Raw genomic sequence first — 20228 nt, forward strand, 5'->3', positions numbered from 1 at the left:
TATAATGTTCTGATAGCCTCATTATTCTGTTATCTATGTATTTACTTATTGCTTCATTAGGATCATGCTTGAGTGCTTGTGCTGGGATGGGAGGGATGTAGGGGTGTATCTCAAGAAGAGCAGTATGTATGGTCTGTCTATCTTGTATAATTTTAATTTATGTTGTGTATTTTAAATGTTTTGTTGAAATACGTGTTTTGTGTCGGGACCCTCTTGAAAACGAGACGATACATCTGAAGGGGCTATCCTAAATAAATTGAAATTGAACAATAAAGTTATCTTTGACCTTTGACCTTTGACCGAACCAAACAAAATCATCATTATTTCTAAAGCCAGAAGTCTCTAATACATTTTTTTAAAATAGTTATTACCTTAAAGTCAGAGACAGGATTAAAGGAATATCTTGAGAGCTTAGTGATGAGCAAACTCTCCCTAAATCTGACTTCTGGCATCCAAGATTTTATGTATTCATCAGCTTAAATTTTAAGACATAAAATTAAAGAATTATATTTTATACCTAACAACCTGATATTACAGACGTAGATGCTTTAACCAAGTATTTGAACTATAATGTAAAGGATAAGTGCCAGATTATTTTTTACTTGTGTCTTAAAAAGTTGGTTGATTGGATAATTGTAAGAGATTTGAGAATTTAAGGTGTCATAGAAGGTAAATATGACATCATGTGTGCCCTCTGCTGGTGTCAGAGTGAATCGTTATCAATCGACACCTCAGTATCTTCCTAAATGTCTCATTTTGCTGACTTTCCCTCCTGCTGACAGCCCATCCTCGTGACTGGAGCAGCCTATATAAACATTTCCTGTAGCAGTCGAGGTCTTGCGTCATTCGAGGCTTTTTGGAGGTGTGTGATGCGTTCACGGTCCCTGTGAAGCCCTGCCTTCAGATGAGATACAGCCATCTGCTGGATTACAGCAGATAGGCAGCCACTCGAGCTCCTGTGCTGTCTGAATGAGGAAAACACCGAGTCTGCTGTCTGAAAGCTGTCACATGGGGCCGAGGCGGAGGAAAGATCGCTTCCTGAAATGATCCTCGTCACTGGTGGTGTTTTATTTTTTTATTTCGTTAATCTCACGTAATTTTATTACATCGCGTTCAATCTTCTCCATCCGGATCTCTGCGCCCTGCGTCTTCGCGGAGGATGATCAGCAAAGTTAAAAACGCCATGTCCACTCTGGTGGGAGGGATGGTGCCGCACGGACACCACCACCACCACCACAACCATCACTCAGGTGGCGGGCAGACCTGCGGACCGGACAGCCTGCCGCCGCGCTTCCCGTACGGCCGCCCGGATTTCTTGGACCTCACCCCGGAGCTGCTGCAGTACTCCACGGAGCACGCGTCACGGCCGGTGCTCACGTTGAAGAGAGACAGGAGGCTTCCCTGGAGGACGGGATACGCAGAGTGAGTAGATCCTGAGCATTTATCGACCAAATATGAAAACCATTTAAGGTTTGCATTCGTCCTACAAGGCCTGTTTTTGCAGCAGCATCAGCACTGCAGCAGCAAATGATGGCCAGTGTGGCCTTTTGCTTTTGTGCAGCTTCTTTTCCTTAAAGCTGGTGCATGTGATATCTATAGCTGTGAGTCTGAGCTGTGAATGCACAGGGACTGGTTTGTTTTTCTAAATGTCTTAAAGCCAAAAGCTGCTCTTCATGTCTGTAAACAGGTTGATTTTCACATGTTTTACTCTAATACAGAAGTGAAAGCAGGAAATGTCTGCCTAGAAACAAACCTCTGTGTTTAACTTTGTCAGTGTTGCTTTTTACCAGTCAGAAGACAGACAGCTCAGTGTCCTCTGTCAAGCTGGTAAGTTCTATTCTAACACAAAGATCCCTGAGCCTATTTTCCAATCAACAAATCCATTAAATTAAAGTATAAGTTAAAAAGCAGGAGATGACCAAAGTGCTGCACAAGGCAAAAAAGAAACAATCACTACAAATGCTATCAACAAAAAAACATCCATACAAATGCAGAAATAGGTTTCATGTTTTTCTTTCATAAAATGATTTGCAAAAGCTTAAAGATGACGTTTCCATTCATATATCTGCTGCAGATGTCCTTGGGTTTACTGCACTCCGACACACCTGCAATAATCCAGGTAGAAACACAGCAGCACCGTCTCATTCACGACTGACCACAGTTCTGCTGCTCTGGCGATTTCCCGCTGAGGAAAAACACTCAGACATTCCACTCTCCCAGCAGGCAGAGGGGGTTATGAAGCACTGAATGACTCCAGTCCTCTACAGTATGTGGGCTATACCATCCCTGTGTAAGACCCAGCATGGGAACAGGAGGGGGGTTAAAAAAAAGAGCTGACTCATGCAGAGAGTCTGAAGGGGAAGGGGGACAAAATGTGTGACGACAGCCGTCTCAGAAGACTGAGTGAAGAGGTCACATGAGGACGCTGTGATGTACGAAAGAAGTGGAGTCAGTGTGTGGGAATGTGCAGCGTCGTCACTGCTGTCACATTACGTTGATGTATAAGTCACTGAAAGTGTAATCACAGCATTAGCAGAGCTGTTTACAACACAACCTAATCGGTTGATCTGATCCTGCATCATCCTGTCTGAGCGGAGTGTAAACACACCGAAAGTCCACACTCATCAGTGGTGCACTGTCACACAGTGAGCGGCGGCAATAACACAAATCAATCACATATAAATGTGACAGAAAAGATCAGCAGCTGGCTGCCAAACCACTTCTCTATAATATTCATTTCCACAAACACAACCACAGGGGCCTTGAACTCTGAGAAGTGGCACCTTTAAATACGTCATTCACAGCTGACAAGTCATTATCTGAGCTGTGCATATGAATTTTAAACATCTCAAATTTTTAGCATGTAACTGCAAAATCAGCAGTGATTTATTGTCAGGGACACACTGTACGTCCAGTAAATCACATGACAGATAACCTTATAAACATGGAAGCTGACTATTAGTCATGAAACATCAAATATCTTAACAAGGATGACAGGAGTATCTAGACTTGGTCTCAAACGAAATGGTTTCCTCTTTGGCCTTGTCTCGCTTGGTGGATCTTTGTAGACTTGAAAACAACCCCACAGTCATATCAAAGATGTCCATCATTCCTTAGACCAGAATACCTTTTGATGTAGATCAATAACATAAAAAAATTATTAGGGGCTGTAGTTACATGAGCTGAAAGAAAGTTGAAAGAAATCATCGGTGTAAAGAAGTTCTGGCCTTAGAGCTGATGTGCACAGGGACAGTGTTGAGTGATGATGTCCAAAAGGACAGTTTAACCAAAAGCATTTTTCTGCTTTGCTTCGGTCCATCCTAAATGAGCTCAAGCTCAATCACATTTAAAAAAGGGTTTTCTGTTGACACAACTCAGTTTTTAACTTACATGAGTGGATGAAGCTACGGAAGCTCTCAACAGACTGGATTTTGAAAGTATTTTTGAGTAAATTCATTGATCTCCACTAAAGAGAAGGAGATCACCAATTGTAAATTAACTGAACAACCATCCAGTTAATCTAATATTGTTACTTTTTAAAGATTATTCCATGCCTTAAATCAGGGCTGAGCGTCACAATGAAACTTAAGCCGCATTTCCACCAAGCAGACTTGTTCAGTTTGTCTTGTTACAGTGCGCATTTTGTGGCGTTTCCACTGACTTATCCCGGGACAGATCCCAAAATTACCAAGATGAGCTGTCCCACTTTTGGGGGCCCTTTTGTATGGGTGCTATACTGAACTGATCCGCTCTTCTAAGGTGAAGCTACAACACTGCAGACCATTGATTGGTCAAAAGACTCGTCACTTGCCCCGACAGTGGCTGCATTTCTCTTGGCAGCACACAGACTTCTCTGAAACAAAGCTTGATTGTACTTTGTATCAAAGAGCCACATGCCAATCACAGAGAAGACAAAATCATGCATGTCTTCCATTTATGCTCTTTGTTTACTGTGTCACGTTTTTCTTCTTTAATGGATTTATTAGCGGGGTACACTGTGTCGCGCTGCTACGACATCACACTATGTTTGCTTGGTGCAAACGCGGCTTTAGGTAGCTTCCATTGTGGACCCAAGTTTCAAAGGACATGAGGAGCAGGATTTGATAAAAAGTACTGCCTGAAATTATTCAAACACCTGACAGATCTGAAAATACTGTCCCTTTTTTTGCTTCATGATCATGAAATATGCTGATGGATTCTCTGGGCACAACTAATATCAGGTGAAGTGCGTCCTTTTTTTTTCTACTTTTAACTTTAGTATTTGGTTTGTCCACCTTTTGCAGCAGTTTTGCCTTTATAAGTCAGGACAGCCGAAGAGAGACAGGAAGTTTGGGGAGTCAAGAGTGAGGGACGTCCTACAGTTAAAGATCACGGCTTGGAGTTTAACCATCAACCACTACAGCAAGGTTTGCAGCCTCAGTGCATGGCGTGTGCTTAAACCACAAGCAGCGTGCGCCCCAGTTTGTGCAAGAGTGACATGATATCAGATGTTAAAAAAGCCCAACTTAGTATCGAGGCCACTGAGATGTTTGATCAAGGAGTGATGTGCCTGGCTGTGCTTTGCTGTCAAAGTTAGTATGAGATGTTCAGGTCCTGAATTGGTTTGCAGTGAACTTTCTCTTCCCTAGCTCATCAGAGAAAGCACAGTAACACCAACAGTATGTACAAAAATATAAACTGACTCATAAGAAGCTTTTAATCTGACTGCAGATGTAGATTGTATCAGATTTAGAACTGCAGCAGCCTGTTTGTCATGTACAGAAATGCCTCAACAATAAATCTCCATTTACAGACCAGACAGTGATGATGGAAGTGATCTGCTTTTCTGTTTTTATACCCTGAGGAGCATCCTCCGATGTAACTGATGGTTTCTGAGATGCATCATGAACCACGCCCCTGTTAGAAAAACAGTTGTAACTGTCCCAGTCTGATCATGCTGAATGTGAATCTGTCTGAATGAAAAAGAGACGAGCTGTATCTTGCAGAGAAACTCCAGATTTGTTTGGTTTCAGGGCTAATTCCTTCCATAATCACGCAGACAGGGAGGCAGACAAACAGGGCTGCAAAGAAACATCTGTGGGGAGGAAATTAAGATGGCTTTAAACTCCCTGAAAAGCAGAATTAGATCCACTCTGTTGCTGTAACCAAACGATAACAATAGTTCAGTGTAATGGTTGCATTTGGGACTAATACAAGAAGATCTTCACTCACAGAGCTCATATGTCTTCGATCAGAGAGTGCAGAGCTATCACAGGGTGTTAAATAAACTGTGATATGTGTGGTTTGGCTTTGCATAATCACTTTAAATCAAACTGGCTGCATTTAAAAGCTTTAAAAAGCTTTTATCAGGTGTTCATGTCATTGCTCTTGTAGGGTTTAGTGCAGGGGTCTGCAACCTTTACTTTCATAGGAGCCATTTTGCTTCACCTCGGCTGAAACAATGTTGTGCCAGAGCAAAAAAAACAAAAAAACAAAACTACTTTATCTTCACAATAGATACTAAAAAGTGGATAAAATTCTACTTATGGGTAAAATAGAAGGCTTTTAAATGTATGGAATCGCATGTGATGTCTTAGTTTTTCATTCTTCATAAATTCGCAAAAATGTCTGAAAAAAGTTTGAAAATGAAAAAAAAATGAGGAAAAAAATGAGGAAATTTAAAAAAAGGCAAAAACTTTGGAAAATTGTGAAATTATAAGATTCGTGAATTTGAAATTTTTTTTTAGAATATCAAAATTTTGCAAGTTATATAAAATGCCAAAAACATAAAAAATTTGGAAATTAAAAAATTGAAAATGAAATCTCCAAAACAGCAAAAATGTGCAGAAAAATGAAATAAAAAAAATGCAAAAATTGTGAAATTAAAAAAATGCAAAAATGTTGAAAAAATTGTGAAATCATAAAATCAGCAAAAAAATAAAATTGTGGGCTTTCAAAAAATTGCATTAATTTTGAAAATTTTATAGAACTGCAAAATTTTCCCAAAAATTGAAATTGAAAAAAAGAAAAAAATGGAATCAGCAAATATGTCATAAAATTTGCAAAAAATTCATTTTTTCTAATTAAAAAAAATAAAGCTTGAGTTTAGCCACAGTTGCATGGAAAGTTTTTGGGCTATTAATGTTGCAGGAGGTGAAGTCCAAAATGTCAACACATTACTTATTTAGTGTCAAACTCTTTAATATTTAATACCCTTTGTAAGAAAAACAAAAATTATTTATTTCAATATTTTTTAATGCTGCAAGAAGCCACTGCAAAGGAGTCAAAGAGCCATGTGAGGCTCCAGAGCCGCAGGTTGCAGACCCCTGGTCTAGTGCTTGTGTGCAGTAATGAGCAGAAACAATGATGGCCAAACAGTGTGAAGCCACTTTTTTCCAGTTGGAGGCCTCATGCTCCTGCTGCCTCATAATCAGACTCTGTGCTTTGAAATCACTTCGTTAGCGTTGGTCCATTATTCTGACTGTAATGAGGATGGTCATTGTTGATGGGTCAGCAGAGTGCCACACTGACCAGGTCGGTTCTGCCGTGTTTTCACCAAGGCCAACGTGCCTTTTTTCATATGAATAAAAAGAAAACAGCTCTTCTGCCGGCAGTTTTATCAACAGGAAGGTGAAGGATACTCAAGATAATGAGTCTGATTGATACCGTAATGCTGCTGCACTACACCGTGTCAGCATAAACATTTGTTAGCACTTACAGTAAGCCGCTCAGAGTACTCTTATCAAACTGTTATTTAATACAGTTTAATATGGAGGGGAGCTTTCAGGCTCTGGCTCAAATAACATTAAAGAGCGGGAGAAAGGAAAGTAACCCTCGTTTAGAGAATTTGTCAGGGAACTTTCCTGTAAGCCTTACCATAAGCATATGCAACATTGGTAACATAATGTGTGCTCCATGTGGATTGATTAAATATGGATGAATAAAGCACAAAGATAGGGGAGGAGTAACATTCACTCTGTGATCCTCTGTGAGCACGTTTTTGGGAGTGGCCGGCTTTATTACAGATGCAGAAACCCTTCAGCGGTATCAAAGTAGCTTAAATCAATTCTGTTTAATAACAGTAGATCAAATGATGATGTGAAAACAGTGTGTAACATTAGAACCATCATTCGTAGCATCGATCCGAGGAATTACATGAAAACATTGGGAAGCTCTCATCTCCTTTGCAGAGCCTCATATTGAGCTCAGCTCATTGATGAGCTAATGAGTTAGCTCCGGTTGATTTCAGCTGCTCTGCTAGAGTTGTTTTCAGCTGCTGCAGCAGGTTTAAAGCAGCAAATACTGAGAAAGAGACTACCTGGGTAACACTGTGAAGAGCCAAAGAGTCAGATGTGTCATTTTTTTGAGATGGTGGAGACCAAAGTTGGAGCAAAAAGTGAGGTTGTTTTGGATATACATTCATAAGATGGAGAGAAACATAACAACAAGTGGATGTTCAATGTTGCATAATGCCGGTGGCTTTGACAGTAGTTCACAGCAATGTACAGCTGATATTTCACAGTTGATTGCAGTAAAACTACAGCTTTACACTGTAGCATTGCTTTCTCTTTAGTAATGTATCCTAGAGCTAGCACTTGTTAGCAACTATCAGTTAGCTCCCAGTTTAATTGTACCTTCAATCCTGAATACACTTTCTGCCTTTCCAGACAGTTTGAAACTGTGATACATCCCACAGTTGATGCTATCAGAAGGGATGTTTTTAACACAGCACTTAACTGTGAAATAAATATAGTAAAATTTAAAATGCAAAAATCATTTGAAATGTCAAAATTAATTATTGTAAAATCCTGGTATTATTTTACAGTGTTCATAGTGATCTCATATTGTTTTTAAGAGAAATGAGGATATGAAAGAGATTGTTAATAACTTGTTTCCAGTGGCAGAGCTGGGGCAACACTCTTGTGCAATACTCTTTTAAAATATGACAAGTGGAAGATCTACGAGTCTGAGTTTGGAAGGACTATTCTTATATCACTGACAGGCAGTCGGTGATATAATTCTGGCTGGCTGCGCTCTGGAGACCAGTGAATGCTCAAATCTAAGCTGCTCCCAGTGAAAGCTTTAAAAGTGGTCTGATTTTTGCAGTATTGTTAAAGATGGCAGAATGATTTAGTTGCAATCTAGCTAAAATGGTGAAAAAAAATTCGATTACAATTTCAAACTACTCTCACATCTTTGGAAGACAGGCCTACATAAACTGCTTCAAGTCTTTTTCAGGATTGTAAAGTGGTTGCTCTTGGTATCTCTGACGATAACCTGCAGCTGTTTTAACTTTAGCTGCATTATGTTGTCAGCCACAGTCAGTCCTCTGCAGTACCTGATGTTTTTGTGGTTGGTGCAATGAAGACTTTGTAAATATATGAAGAAACGTCCTCTTCCTTAAAACACACACACAAAGCAGCTGTGTTAATGTTACCTAATAGATTAAAACTTTATAACAGACAAGTGTTTGTGCAAGCAAACAGGGCTGCATGTTCTACATCAAATTTACAGTCTTCCTCTTAAAGCATGAAGTGTTTACTTTCAGTTTTATCTGAGTTTATAAAGATATAGTTCACATCTACTAAATGACCTGAAATGCTGAAACATTATTTACTGCTTAAACTCTTAAAGGGTAATTACACAGATTGTTTTAATTCACTGGATTAAATGTGGCATTGATCTGCCTCTGACCGAACCCTGCCTCTCTGTGAGTGTAGTTTACATGACATGACATGACATGCATTACAACATATAAAACCACAGTTTTCATCAAAACTGTGACACAGCCAAGCAGACACATTTAGAAATTTCACTGGAAGCCCGAGCTTCCTCTTTTGAACTTTCCTTGTGTCACACACTTCTACAGGAGGAGGGCTCGAACATCACCACTGTGGATTTCAGTCACAAGTTGTTGAAACATATGACTGAAAGGCTGACCGCTATAAGTGTTAGGTCACATTAAAAAAAGACGAGAGCTCCTGTTTTTAGAACCACTTCCTCCCACGCAGCAGACAATGTGTTCAATTACGGCTCATTGAGCGCATGTGACAGCTTTCAAAACAGAAAGAATTAAAGGTTCTTTCTGAGGGAGTGGTGAACCTGGACGACATGGGAAACATGCAAACAAAAGACAATCATTTAAATAGTTAACCCTTTCTCCTCCTTAAGACAAAAATAAGCCCAATCCCCTAAAAAGCTGGTTTATATAAAGCTGGCAAATAACTCATTTTCACTGTTTGCAGATTATTATCTCCGCCAAGGAGGTTTGTCTGTTTGTTTGTCTGCCTGTGAGCAATATAACTCAAAAGGTAACAAAGGGATCTCAATGAAATGTTCCGGAAATGTTCAAAATATGTTAAGGAAGAAGTGACTACATTTTGGAGGTGATCCGGATCACTTTCTGGATCCAGGTATTTTTTAAAGGATTTTTTATCATTGTGAGAGAGGGCCGTTTTCACCATATGTGTACATAACTCCATGATAAATGGTCGGATTGCTTTGCAAAACAATACAAGAAAAGGTCACCAACTAACACTAAATTGTAGCAGACAGTCTGCTGAAAAAAGTACAACATTAAAGTAGGACTCAAGTGTTGGTGACAATCACAATATGCTTGGCGGAGGTCTGCACTCTCTGAGTGCTTTCAGTTTAGTAAAGTGCAAAGATGACGTAATACTACGTAACTTAATATCTGCTCTTTTCATTTGATACATGCAACGTGTTTCACAAAAGTTGGGCACTGAAAAAATTGTGTAATACTGAAACAAAAACACTCGAAGGAACATTTTGCAACTAATCAGGTAAACATGCAACAAGTGAGTCACATGACTGTTTACAAAACGAGCACCCAGAGGTTAAGATGAGAAGGAGTTCACTACTTTGTGAGAAACTGTGTGAGCAAATATTCAACAGACAACTATTTCAGAGCAATAAAACTTCAGTTAAAAGATTGTTTATCTGTGGTTAGTGATATCATTAAACAATTCAAAGAATCTGGATCAGTGGTTCATAAGGAACAAGGCAGAAAACCAACCCTGGATGGCTGTGATCATTAGGCCCTATGGCAATGTATTGATGTCTCTGTAGTGGAAATTGCTGCATTGGCTCAAAATTTCCTCAAAAAACTTCAAACATGAAAAAATACAAAAAAAAAAGAAAAAAACAGTTTTGTTTTTGCTTTCTTTCAGTCATGGCCAAAAGTTCAACTGCCAGTCATGTGACTTTAAGTCATTGCTGTCATCAGTTGAGGGTGCAGCTCATGGCGCTGTGATGGACTGTCCGCTGCTCTCAGCTGATTAGAAAGTAAAAGGGCTTTTTTTATAATCCAGATTTGGGAGCAGTTGCATTTTGTGCTTTATATTTGTGATACAAGAGCTTAAAGCTGCCTAGTGACCATTCCCTGTGCTGATTGCTACCAGCTCAGCTATCTGAGGAGCGAGAGGTCAAAGGTCACGATCAGATTTAAACTCTGATTTCTCTCGTGTCCTTTGTTTGACTGTGTGTTTTTCTCTCTGACTGACAAACACTATCCTGTTTTTGTCACTCACTCCTTTCCTCTGTCCACTGGTGACCTGAGAAGTAATCTCTCCTCTGCAGAAATTTTTCAGGGAATCTTAACAAAAATACTTAAATTTCTGAAACTGCACAGCAGTTATCGTGCTGTATTATTCAGCTAATGTGGCACTTATCTCTAATTGAAACTGAGCACGTTACATAATGTGCCAGCGTGAGCTCTCAATCTGCAGCTTTTGCAGCTTAAAGAGTCATACCGGCTGATGTTTCCATGTTGGAGCTCATTCATGTCAAATCGCATGTGCTTGAAAATATTTAGTAACATTCTCCAACCATGACGCGGAGCGTTTGGTTCCTATCTGATCCAGTGGAAGATGGAAATCAATAAACAGGTTCTTGAAATGGAGTAGTTGTGTGATCCATCAAAGGGGAAATTCAGTTTGCGTTGTTCTTTAGCTCTGACAGATAAGCACTGTGTGGTAATGCTGTTAAAGCTGCTGCAATCCATATTTTTACATTAAAAATTAATGAAATTACTCTGAAGTAAAGTAGGAAAGGGCCTTTGAAGTTACAAACCCAGAGAGAGTTATAACCCGACTGTGGATACATCAGCTCTACCACCCAGCTTTGTTTGATTAAAGGTACAGTAAGGAGTTTTCATTTTGTGATTCATCTGCTGGATGGAATTAGCTTTGTTTCCCAAGAATGGGGACTGAATTTCCCATGAGCACCATCGCCTGCCCTTGTAATGGTTTAGCTCTTGTTAAAGTGTGCATTTGTTGTGGTAGCAAATGAATGAGTACAGATCCTTCTTTAAAGATACAAGGAGGATCTGTCTTAAATAGCCCGAGCTGAAGGCTAATTAGCCTTTAGCTTGGGCTGTATCAGTCTCCCATCTAGCTATCTTCTGTCCTCTTTCTGTCTGACAATTAGGCTCTTGTGTCCACCATCACTATAAAATAAGTCACAGAAATTGTTTTTAGCAGAGAAAAACACGGATCTCTGTGTTTTGTCTCTTTTCACTACTAAACTTCACCTGCCCGCGTGTTGTCATAGAGACCTAGACATGCCATAAATCAATCTGGTCCTGGTCGACCCAAACTGGTAGCTAAGAAGTAGAAATTTAAAATAACCTGTAACCAGCAATATTGTCATGTTTCAGTTCGTCAAAACGTTAAGTTATTACCTGTAGTGAAAGAAAAACAAAACTTTGCAAACTCTGATTTAGAAGTGGTAGCTTACAAAAGTAAGCAGGCGTATTGGTTTAACGTTACCTGTCATAGCTTCAGTGTCATGATATGAGCTCCAGTGTCTGAATAAATGTCTGAATGTTATAAATAGACCCACAGTTAAACTGTTAAGTCCTCAAGGAGCGGTGAAGCTTTCATATGCTGGAATAAACATTGAATCCTGTACATGAACATTTAGCTTTTCTAGCTAGCAAACACCTAATTGTAAAGTTTCTCATTCTAAAATAATACATTAACAGAAAATCTGCATCTTTTTGCTAATCCTGCTTCAGAATCAGTCATGAGGACAAAACATTAGTTTAAAGAAATAAACGTATCTTATTGCTGATAATCAAATTTTTTGTGATGGTCAAGTAATAACGAGTAGGGTCTTGGGGTGCTGATTCAATCTAAATTTCGATTCCTCAATATTTACAATTTTTGCAATTTTTTGTTTGTTTTTTTAACACAAGACCAAAAGTTAAATGATGATGATGTCTACAGACTATAACAGGAGCTATATTGTCCAATAAAATGCACATCACATGAGTCAGAGAGAAACATTTCACCCCCTGCTGGAGAAAAGTTGGAACTTTTTTTCAATCCAGTTTATAAAAAATAACTGAAATGAAAAATTTGAATTTGAATTTGAAAAAAAAAAAAAACAAGATTTGTGTCCGTCAAACAAAAAAATCATGATGTATCATATTTGGATTTTTTCTCCCACCCCTAATAATGTGACTCTCAGAATCAGAAACTCTTCACGGTGCCTTTAAAACTCTGCTCTTTGTTTTGGTTTCTTTCTCACTGCTCTTAACCAGGCTCCTTTCCAGGCACAGAAAGTCAGCTGCCTTTGTCAGAAAAAAACTTTCAGTGGGTCCCTCCTGTTGCATGAACCTGTTGTTCTAGATGCTCAGCAACCAGTCACTTTACTCACTCATCAACATCATTAAATATTCACCAGCTAGAGAGCCAGACAGTACCACCAAGAGACAGCTGAGTCCAAACAGAGCTGGAGAGCTAAATGGAACAGACATTTGAACCAGTTTGGAGAAAAATGCAGAAAATAAAGCTTGGTGGCCACAGATGTACCACAGATTCATATAAATAGATAGATGAATGGCTTATCTAAGTCAAAAATTAAAAAGTATCAGTTTAACTATAACACTGCAATAATGGAAATCCAAGTAGTGTTTGAGTCTTATTTGATATAAGAATTTTCTGAGACTTATGTTGCCAGAAAAGTTTGGGAAACTGTCACAGTTTGAGGTATTAGAAGACAATTAATTACCTCCATCAAGGAGGTTATGTTTTCGGAAGAGTTTGCCTGTTTGTTGGTCTGTGAACAACATAACTCAAAAACTAACAAACAGATCTTGATGGAATTTTCAGGAAATGTTCAAAATGGGATAAGGAAGAACTGATTAAATTTTGGCGGTGATCCAGATCACCATCTGGATCCAGGACTTTTTTAAATAATTTTTTATCATTGTGAGATAGGGCCATTTTCACCATATTTGTATATAACTACACGATAAATGGTCGGATTGTTTTGGAAAACAATACAAGACAAGGTCATGTTCATTCCTGACAGATGTAAAATTACGACCCAGATCCTGCCAATATTCTGGATACCTAGATCCGGAATATGAAATATGTACTGGGTCATCATAATTTTCAACACTGTCAGGTAACAAATTGTCGTATAAACCTGCAACTAACACCAAATTGTAGCAGACAGTCTGCTGAAAGGGAGTATAACATTAAAGTGTTTTATTTACAATATGCTTGGTGGAGGTCTGTGCGCTCTGAGTGCTTTTCTAGTTTCTTGTATTGAGATAGATAAACTGCTCATATGAAGTCTAATAAAACCATTCTAGAGAACACAAGACCTAAACTCTGGCCTGTAGTTCAGTTTTTGCAGTGCAGTTTATTAAACAGTTTCGATAAGAACTGTTGAAAAACTGATTTTTCACAATCAGACTCCACTAAACTGAAACATCTGTCTGTCTTTGAAGTTGTAAAACAAGTCCAAGGATGTTTTATCAGAAACAAAGCTATAAGCAATACCATGTTGGAGAGCAACATGAAAAACACTTGTTTGTTCAATCTGCAAGGGATGAGATCATTTTAACATGCATTTTTTAAATCACAAAGTCACAAACAGGTTTGACACAGTCCTGCAACTTCACCTTCTTCCTCTGCATCAGTTTGTACATGCCGCTGCAGCACATTAAGAAAAATGCTGCTGCTGCTGCTGCTGGAGTATAAAACATTGCATTACTCTGAAGCCATTATCCTCCACAGACATCAGCTCATAATAAAAAACACTTAATCCCCCCTGCAAGTTCCCTCTGGGACATGACTGCATCCTGCCCTGCTCTTTTTTTTCCTCCTAACTGTTCCACTCGATCCATCTTTTCTGGCTGCCATTATGTTTTCATGTGGTTAGAGGAGTGAGAGGAGGCACTATAAATCATCTGACTCCATTCTCACCTTTCTCCATCAGGGTGATCAATGCGGGGAAGAGCATGCTGAACGAGGACCAGGCCTCCTGCGAGAAGCTGTTTGTGAAGAAGCCGACGGGCAAAAACAGGAATTCCACTCTGCTGCTGGAGGACAACGGGGTGAGAAAGGGGGGGAGGCATCAAAACAGGAGGCTCTGAACATGGGGTGGCACATCAGGTCAAAGGCTGGAGGCTCCAATTAACAAAAACACACAAAAACATGTAGCCTGAGCTGTGGGCACTGAAATCATAATTAAATCTTTGCCTGCATTAAGGTTATCTGAGACACAGTCGCTCTGTTTTCATATCTCATTTGAGGGGTAATGGTGTCATCTTGATACCTTTAATTCCTCTCCAGTCCTTTTGAGACCTTTAGATTTTTACCGGACGATCATATCACATATCTTGTTGTGTGTACTATCATCTAAATGTGTCTAAAAAGTCAGTCTCTTATCTTCATCCTCTTTCTCACATGCACTCTTGAAAAAGTACAGAAAATGTAGCGAACTCTGCCTTCTAACTTTCCCAAACAAGTCCTTTTACATCTGTCAGCAGATATCTGGGCTGTGGTGGCAGCTAATGCTAAATGTGAACAAACAGATGTGCTAACATCTTTGTTATTTGGCACAAAAGTGATTCAACTCCTTTGGATAATTTAAACATCCTGAAACATGTTGCTTTTTGTTTTTTTTGAAAAATAACTGTTTCTGAAGTTGAAGCCATGAGATTTAGAGCTCCCCCTGCTGGCTGTCGTTTCAGTGTATAGTACAGTTTGTAAACCCTGCCTCCCATGCGTGAGGCTGGAGAGAACGCGTGAGGCTTTGATGCTTTTTAACACCCCATGCAGAGTCCGTTGGTGTCCATTCCCAAACTGCAGAGGGCAGTGTATCACTAACGTCTACCAGAGTACTAAATGAGAGTCGAAGAAGTTTGACTTTGTTTACAACACATTTACATATCTGTTGCAGAGATTTTTCCAGGTTCTTTAAACTGCTTGGATTCTTCTCCTCTGATGTGAGTGGCCGCATGACGCCATGAATTATTTACCACACGGTTATCACAATGATCTCTTTGTGAAGAGTCATACAGATGCCTATATTTCTGCCCTTCGACCACTTCCGCCATCTTGTCCGCACGTCTCTATCCGGCAGGTTAGAAATTTGACATGTCAAGCGTAAATCAACCTAAATAGTAACAGATTAAACAGAAGCCAAACGATCTGTTCTCTGCATCATCCTGTGCATCAGATACCCAACCGTGCTAATGATAACGAGATATTATTGCATTCTTATGAGAAACTAATTTATTATCATGTGCAAACTTCTTCTTTTCTGACATGCAATCCATTTCTCTTGCATATTTCATACACCCACCTGTACCCTCGGAGCTAGCCAGGTGTTTGCAACTGTTCAGAAATGAAAAAAGAGGAGGAGCTGTGGCACAGATGGCCTAGCGGTTTAGGTTGTGCCCCATGAGGTTCATTGACAGGGGCCATATTGGAAAGGGGCAGGCTCTGAATCCACAGCCCTGTTTCCTCTAAGTAGCCTGGTCTAGATCAGTACAGCGTGGTACGGGTTGGCTCGGTTTAGCCTGGTCTTAATGACGTTATCACAGCCAACTGTGAGAAAAAAACATCTCGAACCAACATCTCGCCATAAACTTCTTTTTGAAACCAGCACAAGGCTCTGTCCACTCCAGGAAACTTCATTGTTTTATGTTAAGTTTAAACATGTTTGGTTAGCGTCATAGGTGTGTCATTATCAGGTCACTTCTGCACATACCTTGGCTGCACCCGTGCAACAGGTTATGTAGTCTTTTGGCATCAAAGCTCACGAAAAAAAATGTTATGCATCCTTGGAAATGAGCTCAGATCAGTGTAATATAAACGTATAAGTATTTGGATTTTTAAGTTTGGCCCATGTTTTATGAAGGAGGCATGGGTGATGATTTAAAACCACAACCAGTCAGGAGGATAAGCGCTAAAGGTTTTGGCTTCAATTTTAGGGAGAGGTCGTGTTGTCCACATACCTGCTTGTAGAGAAAATTCAACATTTAGTGCCACATACTGTCCACCAAACACGGTTTCAGTCGGTGTAGACCAAACACGGAGCTGACAGGAAATGCATAATGTAATAAGGCTACAAACAGGCATCCAAGTAAGTCTTAGTGTTGCTCTGCATCTGTGGACTGCATCTGTCAACAACTGACTGAGATAATGTCTGCTGAAACAAATGAAAGGAGAAAATATGCAAAGAATTTTTCTTATGATCAGTTTTTGTAGATTTAAAGAGCAAAATCTGGCCTATCAGTTAGTTTATTGAGTTATTTACTCAATCCAGATTGTGCCTTTTGTTTTATCGCACTAATTCTTTTGTTTTGACCTAATGAGAAATGGATGTGAACATACAGACACACACACAGACAGACACACACTCATGTGAACCACAGGTTTAACTCGCTAAACCAGTGTAACAAGAACTCCACAGAGAACAAGACAGAAGTATTTCTCGTTAATTGTCATCCTGAAAACAAAATCATCTTTCGTGTGTTTTATTTGTGTCAGACGTGCACACAACCACACACACACACACGTTCCCCATCCTGTGTAAATGAATGACATCATCCCTCGTTGCTCCCCTCCCCCTTGTTTGTCTGGCACCAGTGGGGTAAGCCTGTTCATCTGTTTAATAGTCCATCAGGCCAGCTTTGCTCGTGAGCATGCCTGGAAACACAAAGACGGCAACGCCTGTCTGTCACATATTCCCACAATGCATCATGGGAAATCAACAAAAATCTGAAGCAAGGGGAGAATATTTAATCTCTTCTTAGATCAAGTCAGGAGAGGTATCAACAAACACTTTTGAAACCATTTTTGTTGCACAAACTATACATTTGCACACCTTGTTTGACTTTCCTTTTCCATAAAACATCATTAAATTATAATCTGGATTAAGTCTCTAAACATGTCTCATTTTAACATACTTAACCTTTATGTTTTTTGATATAGGATGGAACAGGACTCCCTCTCCACTTCTGGGGTGTGTTTGACGGACACGCAGGCTCCGGAGCCGCCATCATGGCCTCCAAGCTCCTCCACCTCCTCATCCGAGACCGTCTTGGAGAAGTCTGCCACCTGCTCGAGAACCCCAACAGTGCCCCTCCTATCTGCCTGGCAAAAAACGGCAGCCCGTACCAAGCTGACTCCAAGAAAGGAGCCTCACAGGAGCCTGAGGATCCGGATGCCGTCAACGACTCGACGGTTCGCTTCCACATGGAGAAGGTGGTGAGCCTGCAGAGCCTGGTGATGGGAGTCATAGAGACGGCCTTCTCGCAGATGGTGAGCAGATGATGACCGACAATCTGTGTGAGAAAACAAGAGACGAGGGCTTTGAATATTTCATGCTGCACAAGGCATTTTGAACGGGTTGATCCTCAAACAACAAACTAAATATTTAACTTCCCCCAAAAACACTGAAGGAAATCTGTCAGAGTTAGTCTGAGCAGTCTTTTTCTTCAGTAAACTCTTGTAGCAAGAGATGACAAAGTCCATCAATCTGATCATTTATCAGTCCAACGTTTCGATCTAGGTCTGAATACCTCAACATTTTTATTAAAAAACTTGGTTTGGATGAAAAGGATTTACCCTTAAGGCTGTTATGTTTACATGATTTGTCCACTAACACCATCACTGTCTGGTCCAAACTGTAGCTGATCTTAAGTCGGCCTGACTAATTGTCTCCAAACTCATTAGACAAGACTAGCTTCTAGATATCTTTAGGTATCTTTACAAATCTGTAGAAAAGTTTCAGGATGACATTTGTGGACTTTAGTGAAATATCTCAACAAGAATTTGATAGATTACCCTTCAATCGCAATCCAGTTTAAGTTTAATTTTTCTTAGCTTTTTGTTTTCTTTTATTGTTTTTATTATGTTTTGTCTTTAGTTGTTCATACATGAGCTCCAGCTAACATATCTTGATCGAGTTAGCTCCTGACTCTCTGCTCCATATCTTCCCTTCTCTCCTCTCCCATGTTTCCTGTCAGTTTTTAGCTGTCTTATCATTTGAAAGGTTAAATAAGTAAAATAAATAAATAACAAATAAATGGTTGGTATTTAACACAATAACTCAAAGCTCCTGGGAGGAGATTGTAAATAAAAGGACAGAAATGAAAGCTGAAGCCTCTTAAAGAACAATAAAAGCAGACTAAACCATAAACAGGAAGAGAGACTATTTCTGTATGGTCACCGCTAATGTCTGAAACCACTGTTGGTGGAGGGTGTTAGACTAAGAGATAAATACACACACACACACACACACACACACACACACACACACACACACACACACACACACACACACAGACACACAGACACACACACACACACACACACACACACACACACACACACACACACACACTGCTGTCAAAGCCTTTTCTCATATGTTCCAAGACTGTTTAATCAGGTCAAGGTGGCTACACTGCAAAAAAATGAAATCTTATCAAGTGTTTTTCTCTTATTTTCAGTTGAAAATGTTATTTCAGACTTAATGTGAGCCACATTCACCTGACTAGTCCAAAAATGTCTTATTTAAAGTTATTTAAAGACAAAATTAAAGTCTTAATTGCTTGCACAAGTTAAAAAAAATGTACCAATGAAACATCAAAAAAATGTTTAAAAATTGGATTGAAACTAGAATAATTTTTCAAAACAAGTAACTTTTTTAATTCCATGGGCTGTTTTTTTCACTTGTTATGATCAATTCAGACCTCATTTTTGTCTTTAAATAACTTGAAATAAGACATTTTTCTGGACTGGTCAAGTGAATGGCGCTCATATTAAGTCTAATAAGTCATTTTCAGCTGAAAATAAGACAAAATCACTTTTTAAGATTTCAGTTTTTGGAGTGTACATATGAAGTCAGAAACCCACTATCTTGCTGAAAACCAAGTTATGAGGCTATAACTGCGGTAAGCATAAAATAAACAGCTCAACATCAGCCAGGGATTAACAATAGATAAAGGCAGGAGTTTCATTAATAAAAGCACTATTATTACAATACATTAGAAACATTTAAATAAGTTACCCCACAACTTAGACGGACTGTTGTCCTGCCTGACATAATAATGTTCAAAAAACAAACATTTCTCTGTCGATAAGCCTCTTCCTTGTTTTAAAAATGGTTTGTTTCTGTAAGGATATCACCAAAACGTTTCGCCTTATTGAAATCATCTTGTTTAGAAGAATCAGTCGCGAGAAATCCTCTCTGACACAGACTTTATTTTCATTAGCTGTAAACAAAACAGCCATGCAGGTAATGAGACGGGATTTCTCCAGAAGTCCAATAAAGAGAACACATATTAGGACAATGTCTAATACTAGAAACTTTTCTCTTGTCATTTTTGTCTTCAGATAATTTGAAATAAGACATTTTTCTGGACTGGTCAAGTGAATGGCGCTCATATTAAGTCTAAAAAGACATTTTCTACTGAAAACAAGACAAAAACACTCGATAAGATTTTAGTTTTTTCCAGTGTACCCCCTGTAACTGCATGGCTAATAGTTTGTAAACTGCTCACAACCATCCTCTCTATGTTAAAAAAGTTCATATGCAGCAGCCTGCGATCAAAGTGCCAGTTAAAGTGCTTATGCGAAAAATGATAAATGATTTAAAATCTGGATAAATAATTCAAACTCTAAGACCCAGATTAAAGTGTAGTGATGAGCATATTTCTGATTCTGGACTTTTAAGGTTATTAGAATTCTCCCACACTATTCAGACACCACTTTAAAACAGTCAATTTTATTTTTTATTTTCTTTAAGTATGGGGCTTTTAAGTTACACATTATTTATTTATTTATTTATTATGGATCTAGGGGCAATTATATTGTATCTTACTTTTGCAGGATTTTCCCACAAGCGCCAGTATTTTTTAAAAATGTATTTATCATATTTTACTTTCTGATCAATTTTACTAGAATATTTTATGTAACAGG

The 20228-nt window shown here is 39.1% G+C and overlaps 1 protein-coding gene across 2 annotated transcripts in view; it reads left to right on the forward strand.

The window, feature by feature from the left end:
• The first annotated feature begins 744 nt into the window (after positions 1–744).
• Positions 745–20228, forward strand: part of ppm1j (protein phosphatase, Mg2+/Mn2+ dependent, 1J) — a 30291-nt gene continuing 10807 nt past the window's right edge. The window contains exons 1-3 of one of the 2 annotated variants that reach the window (XM_074671774.1): positions 745–1422; positions 14233–14350; positions 17238–17567. In XM_074671774.1, coding sequence (XP_074527875.1) covers positions 1160–1422; positions 14233–14350; positions 17238–17567 — 711 coding nt within the window. In that variant the 5' untranslated portion in view covers positions 745–1159. Of the gene's footprint in view, positions 1423–2247; positions 2267–14232; positions 14351–17237; positions 17568–20228 lie in introns of those variants that run through there. The other variant, XM_074671782.1, reaches the window with a different exon arrangement.

Source organism: Halichoeres trimaculatus, unplaced genomic scaffold (genome assembly GCF_033239565.1).
Source record: "Halichoeres trimaculatus isolate MK-OKI-2021-1 unplaced genomic scaffold, fHalTri1.1 fHalTri1_scaffold_1, whole genome shotgun sequence".
Taxonomy (NCBI): domain Eukaryota; kingdom Metazoa; phylum Chordata; class Actinopteri; order Labriformes; family Labridae; genus Halichoeres; species Halichoeres trimaculatus.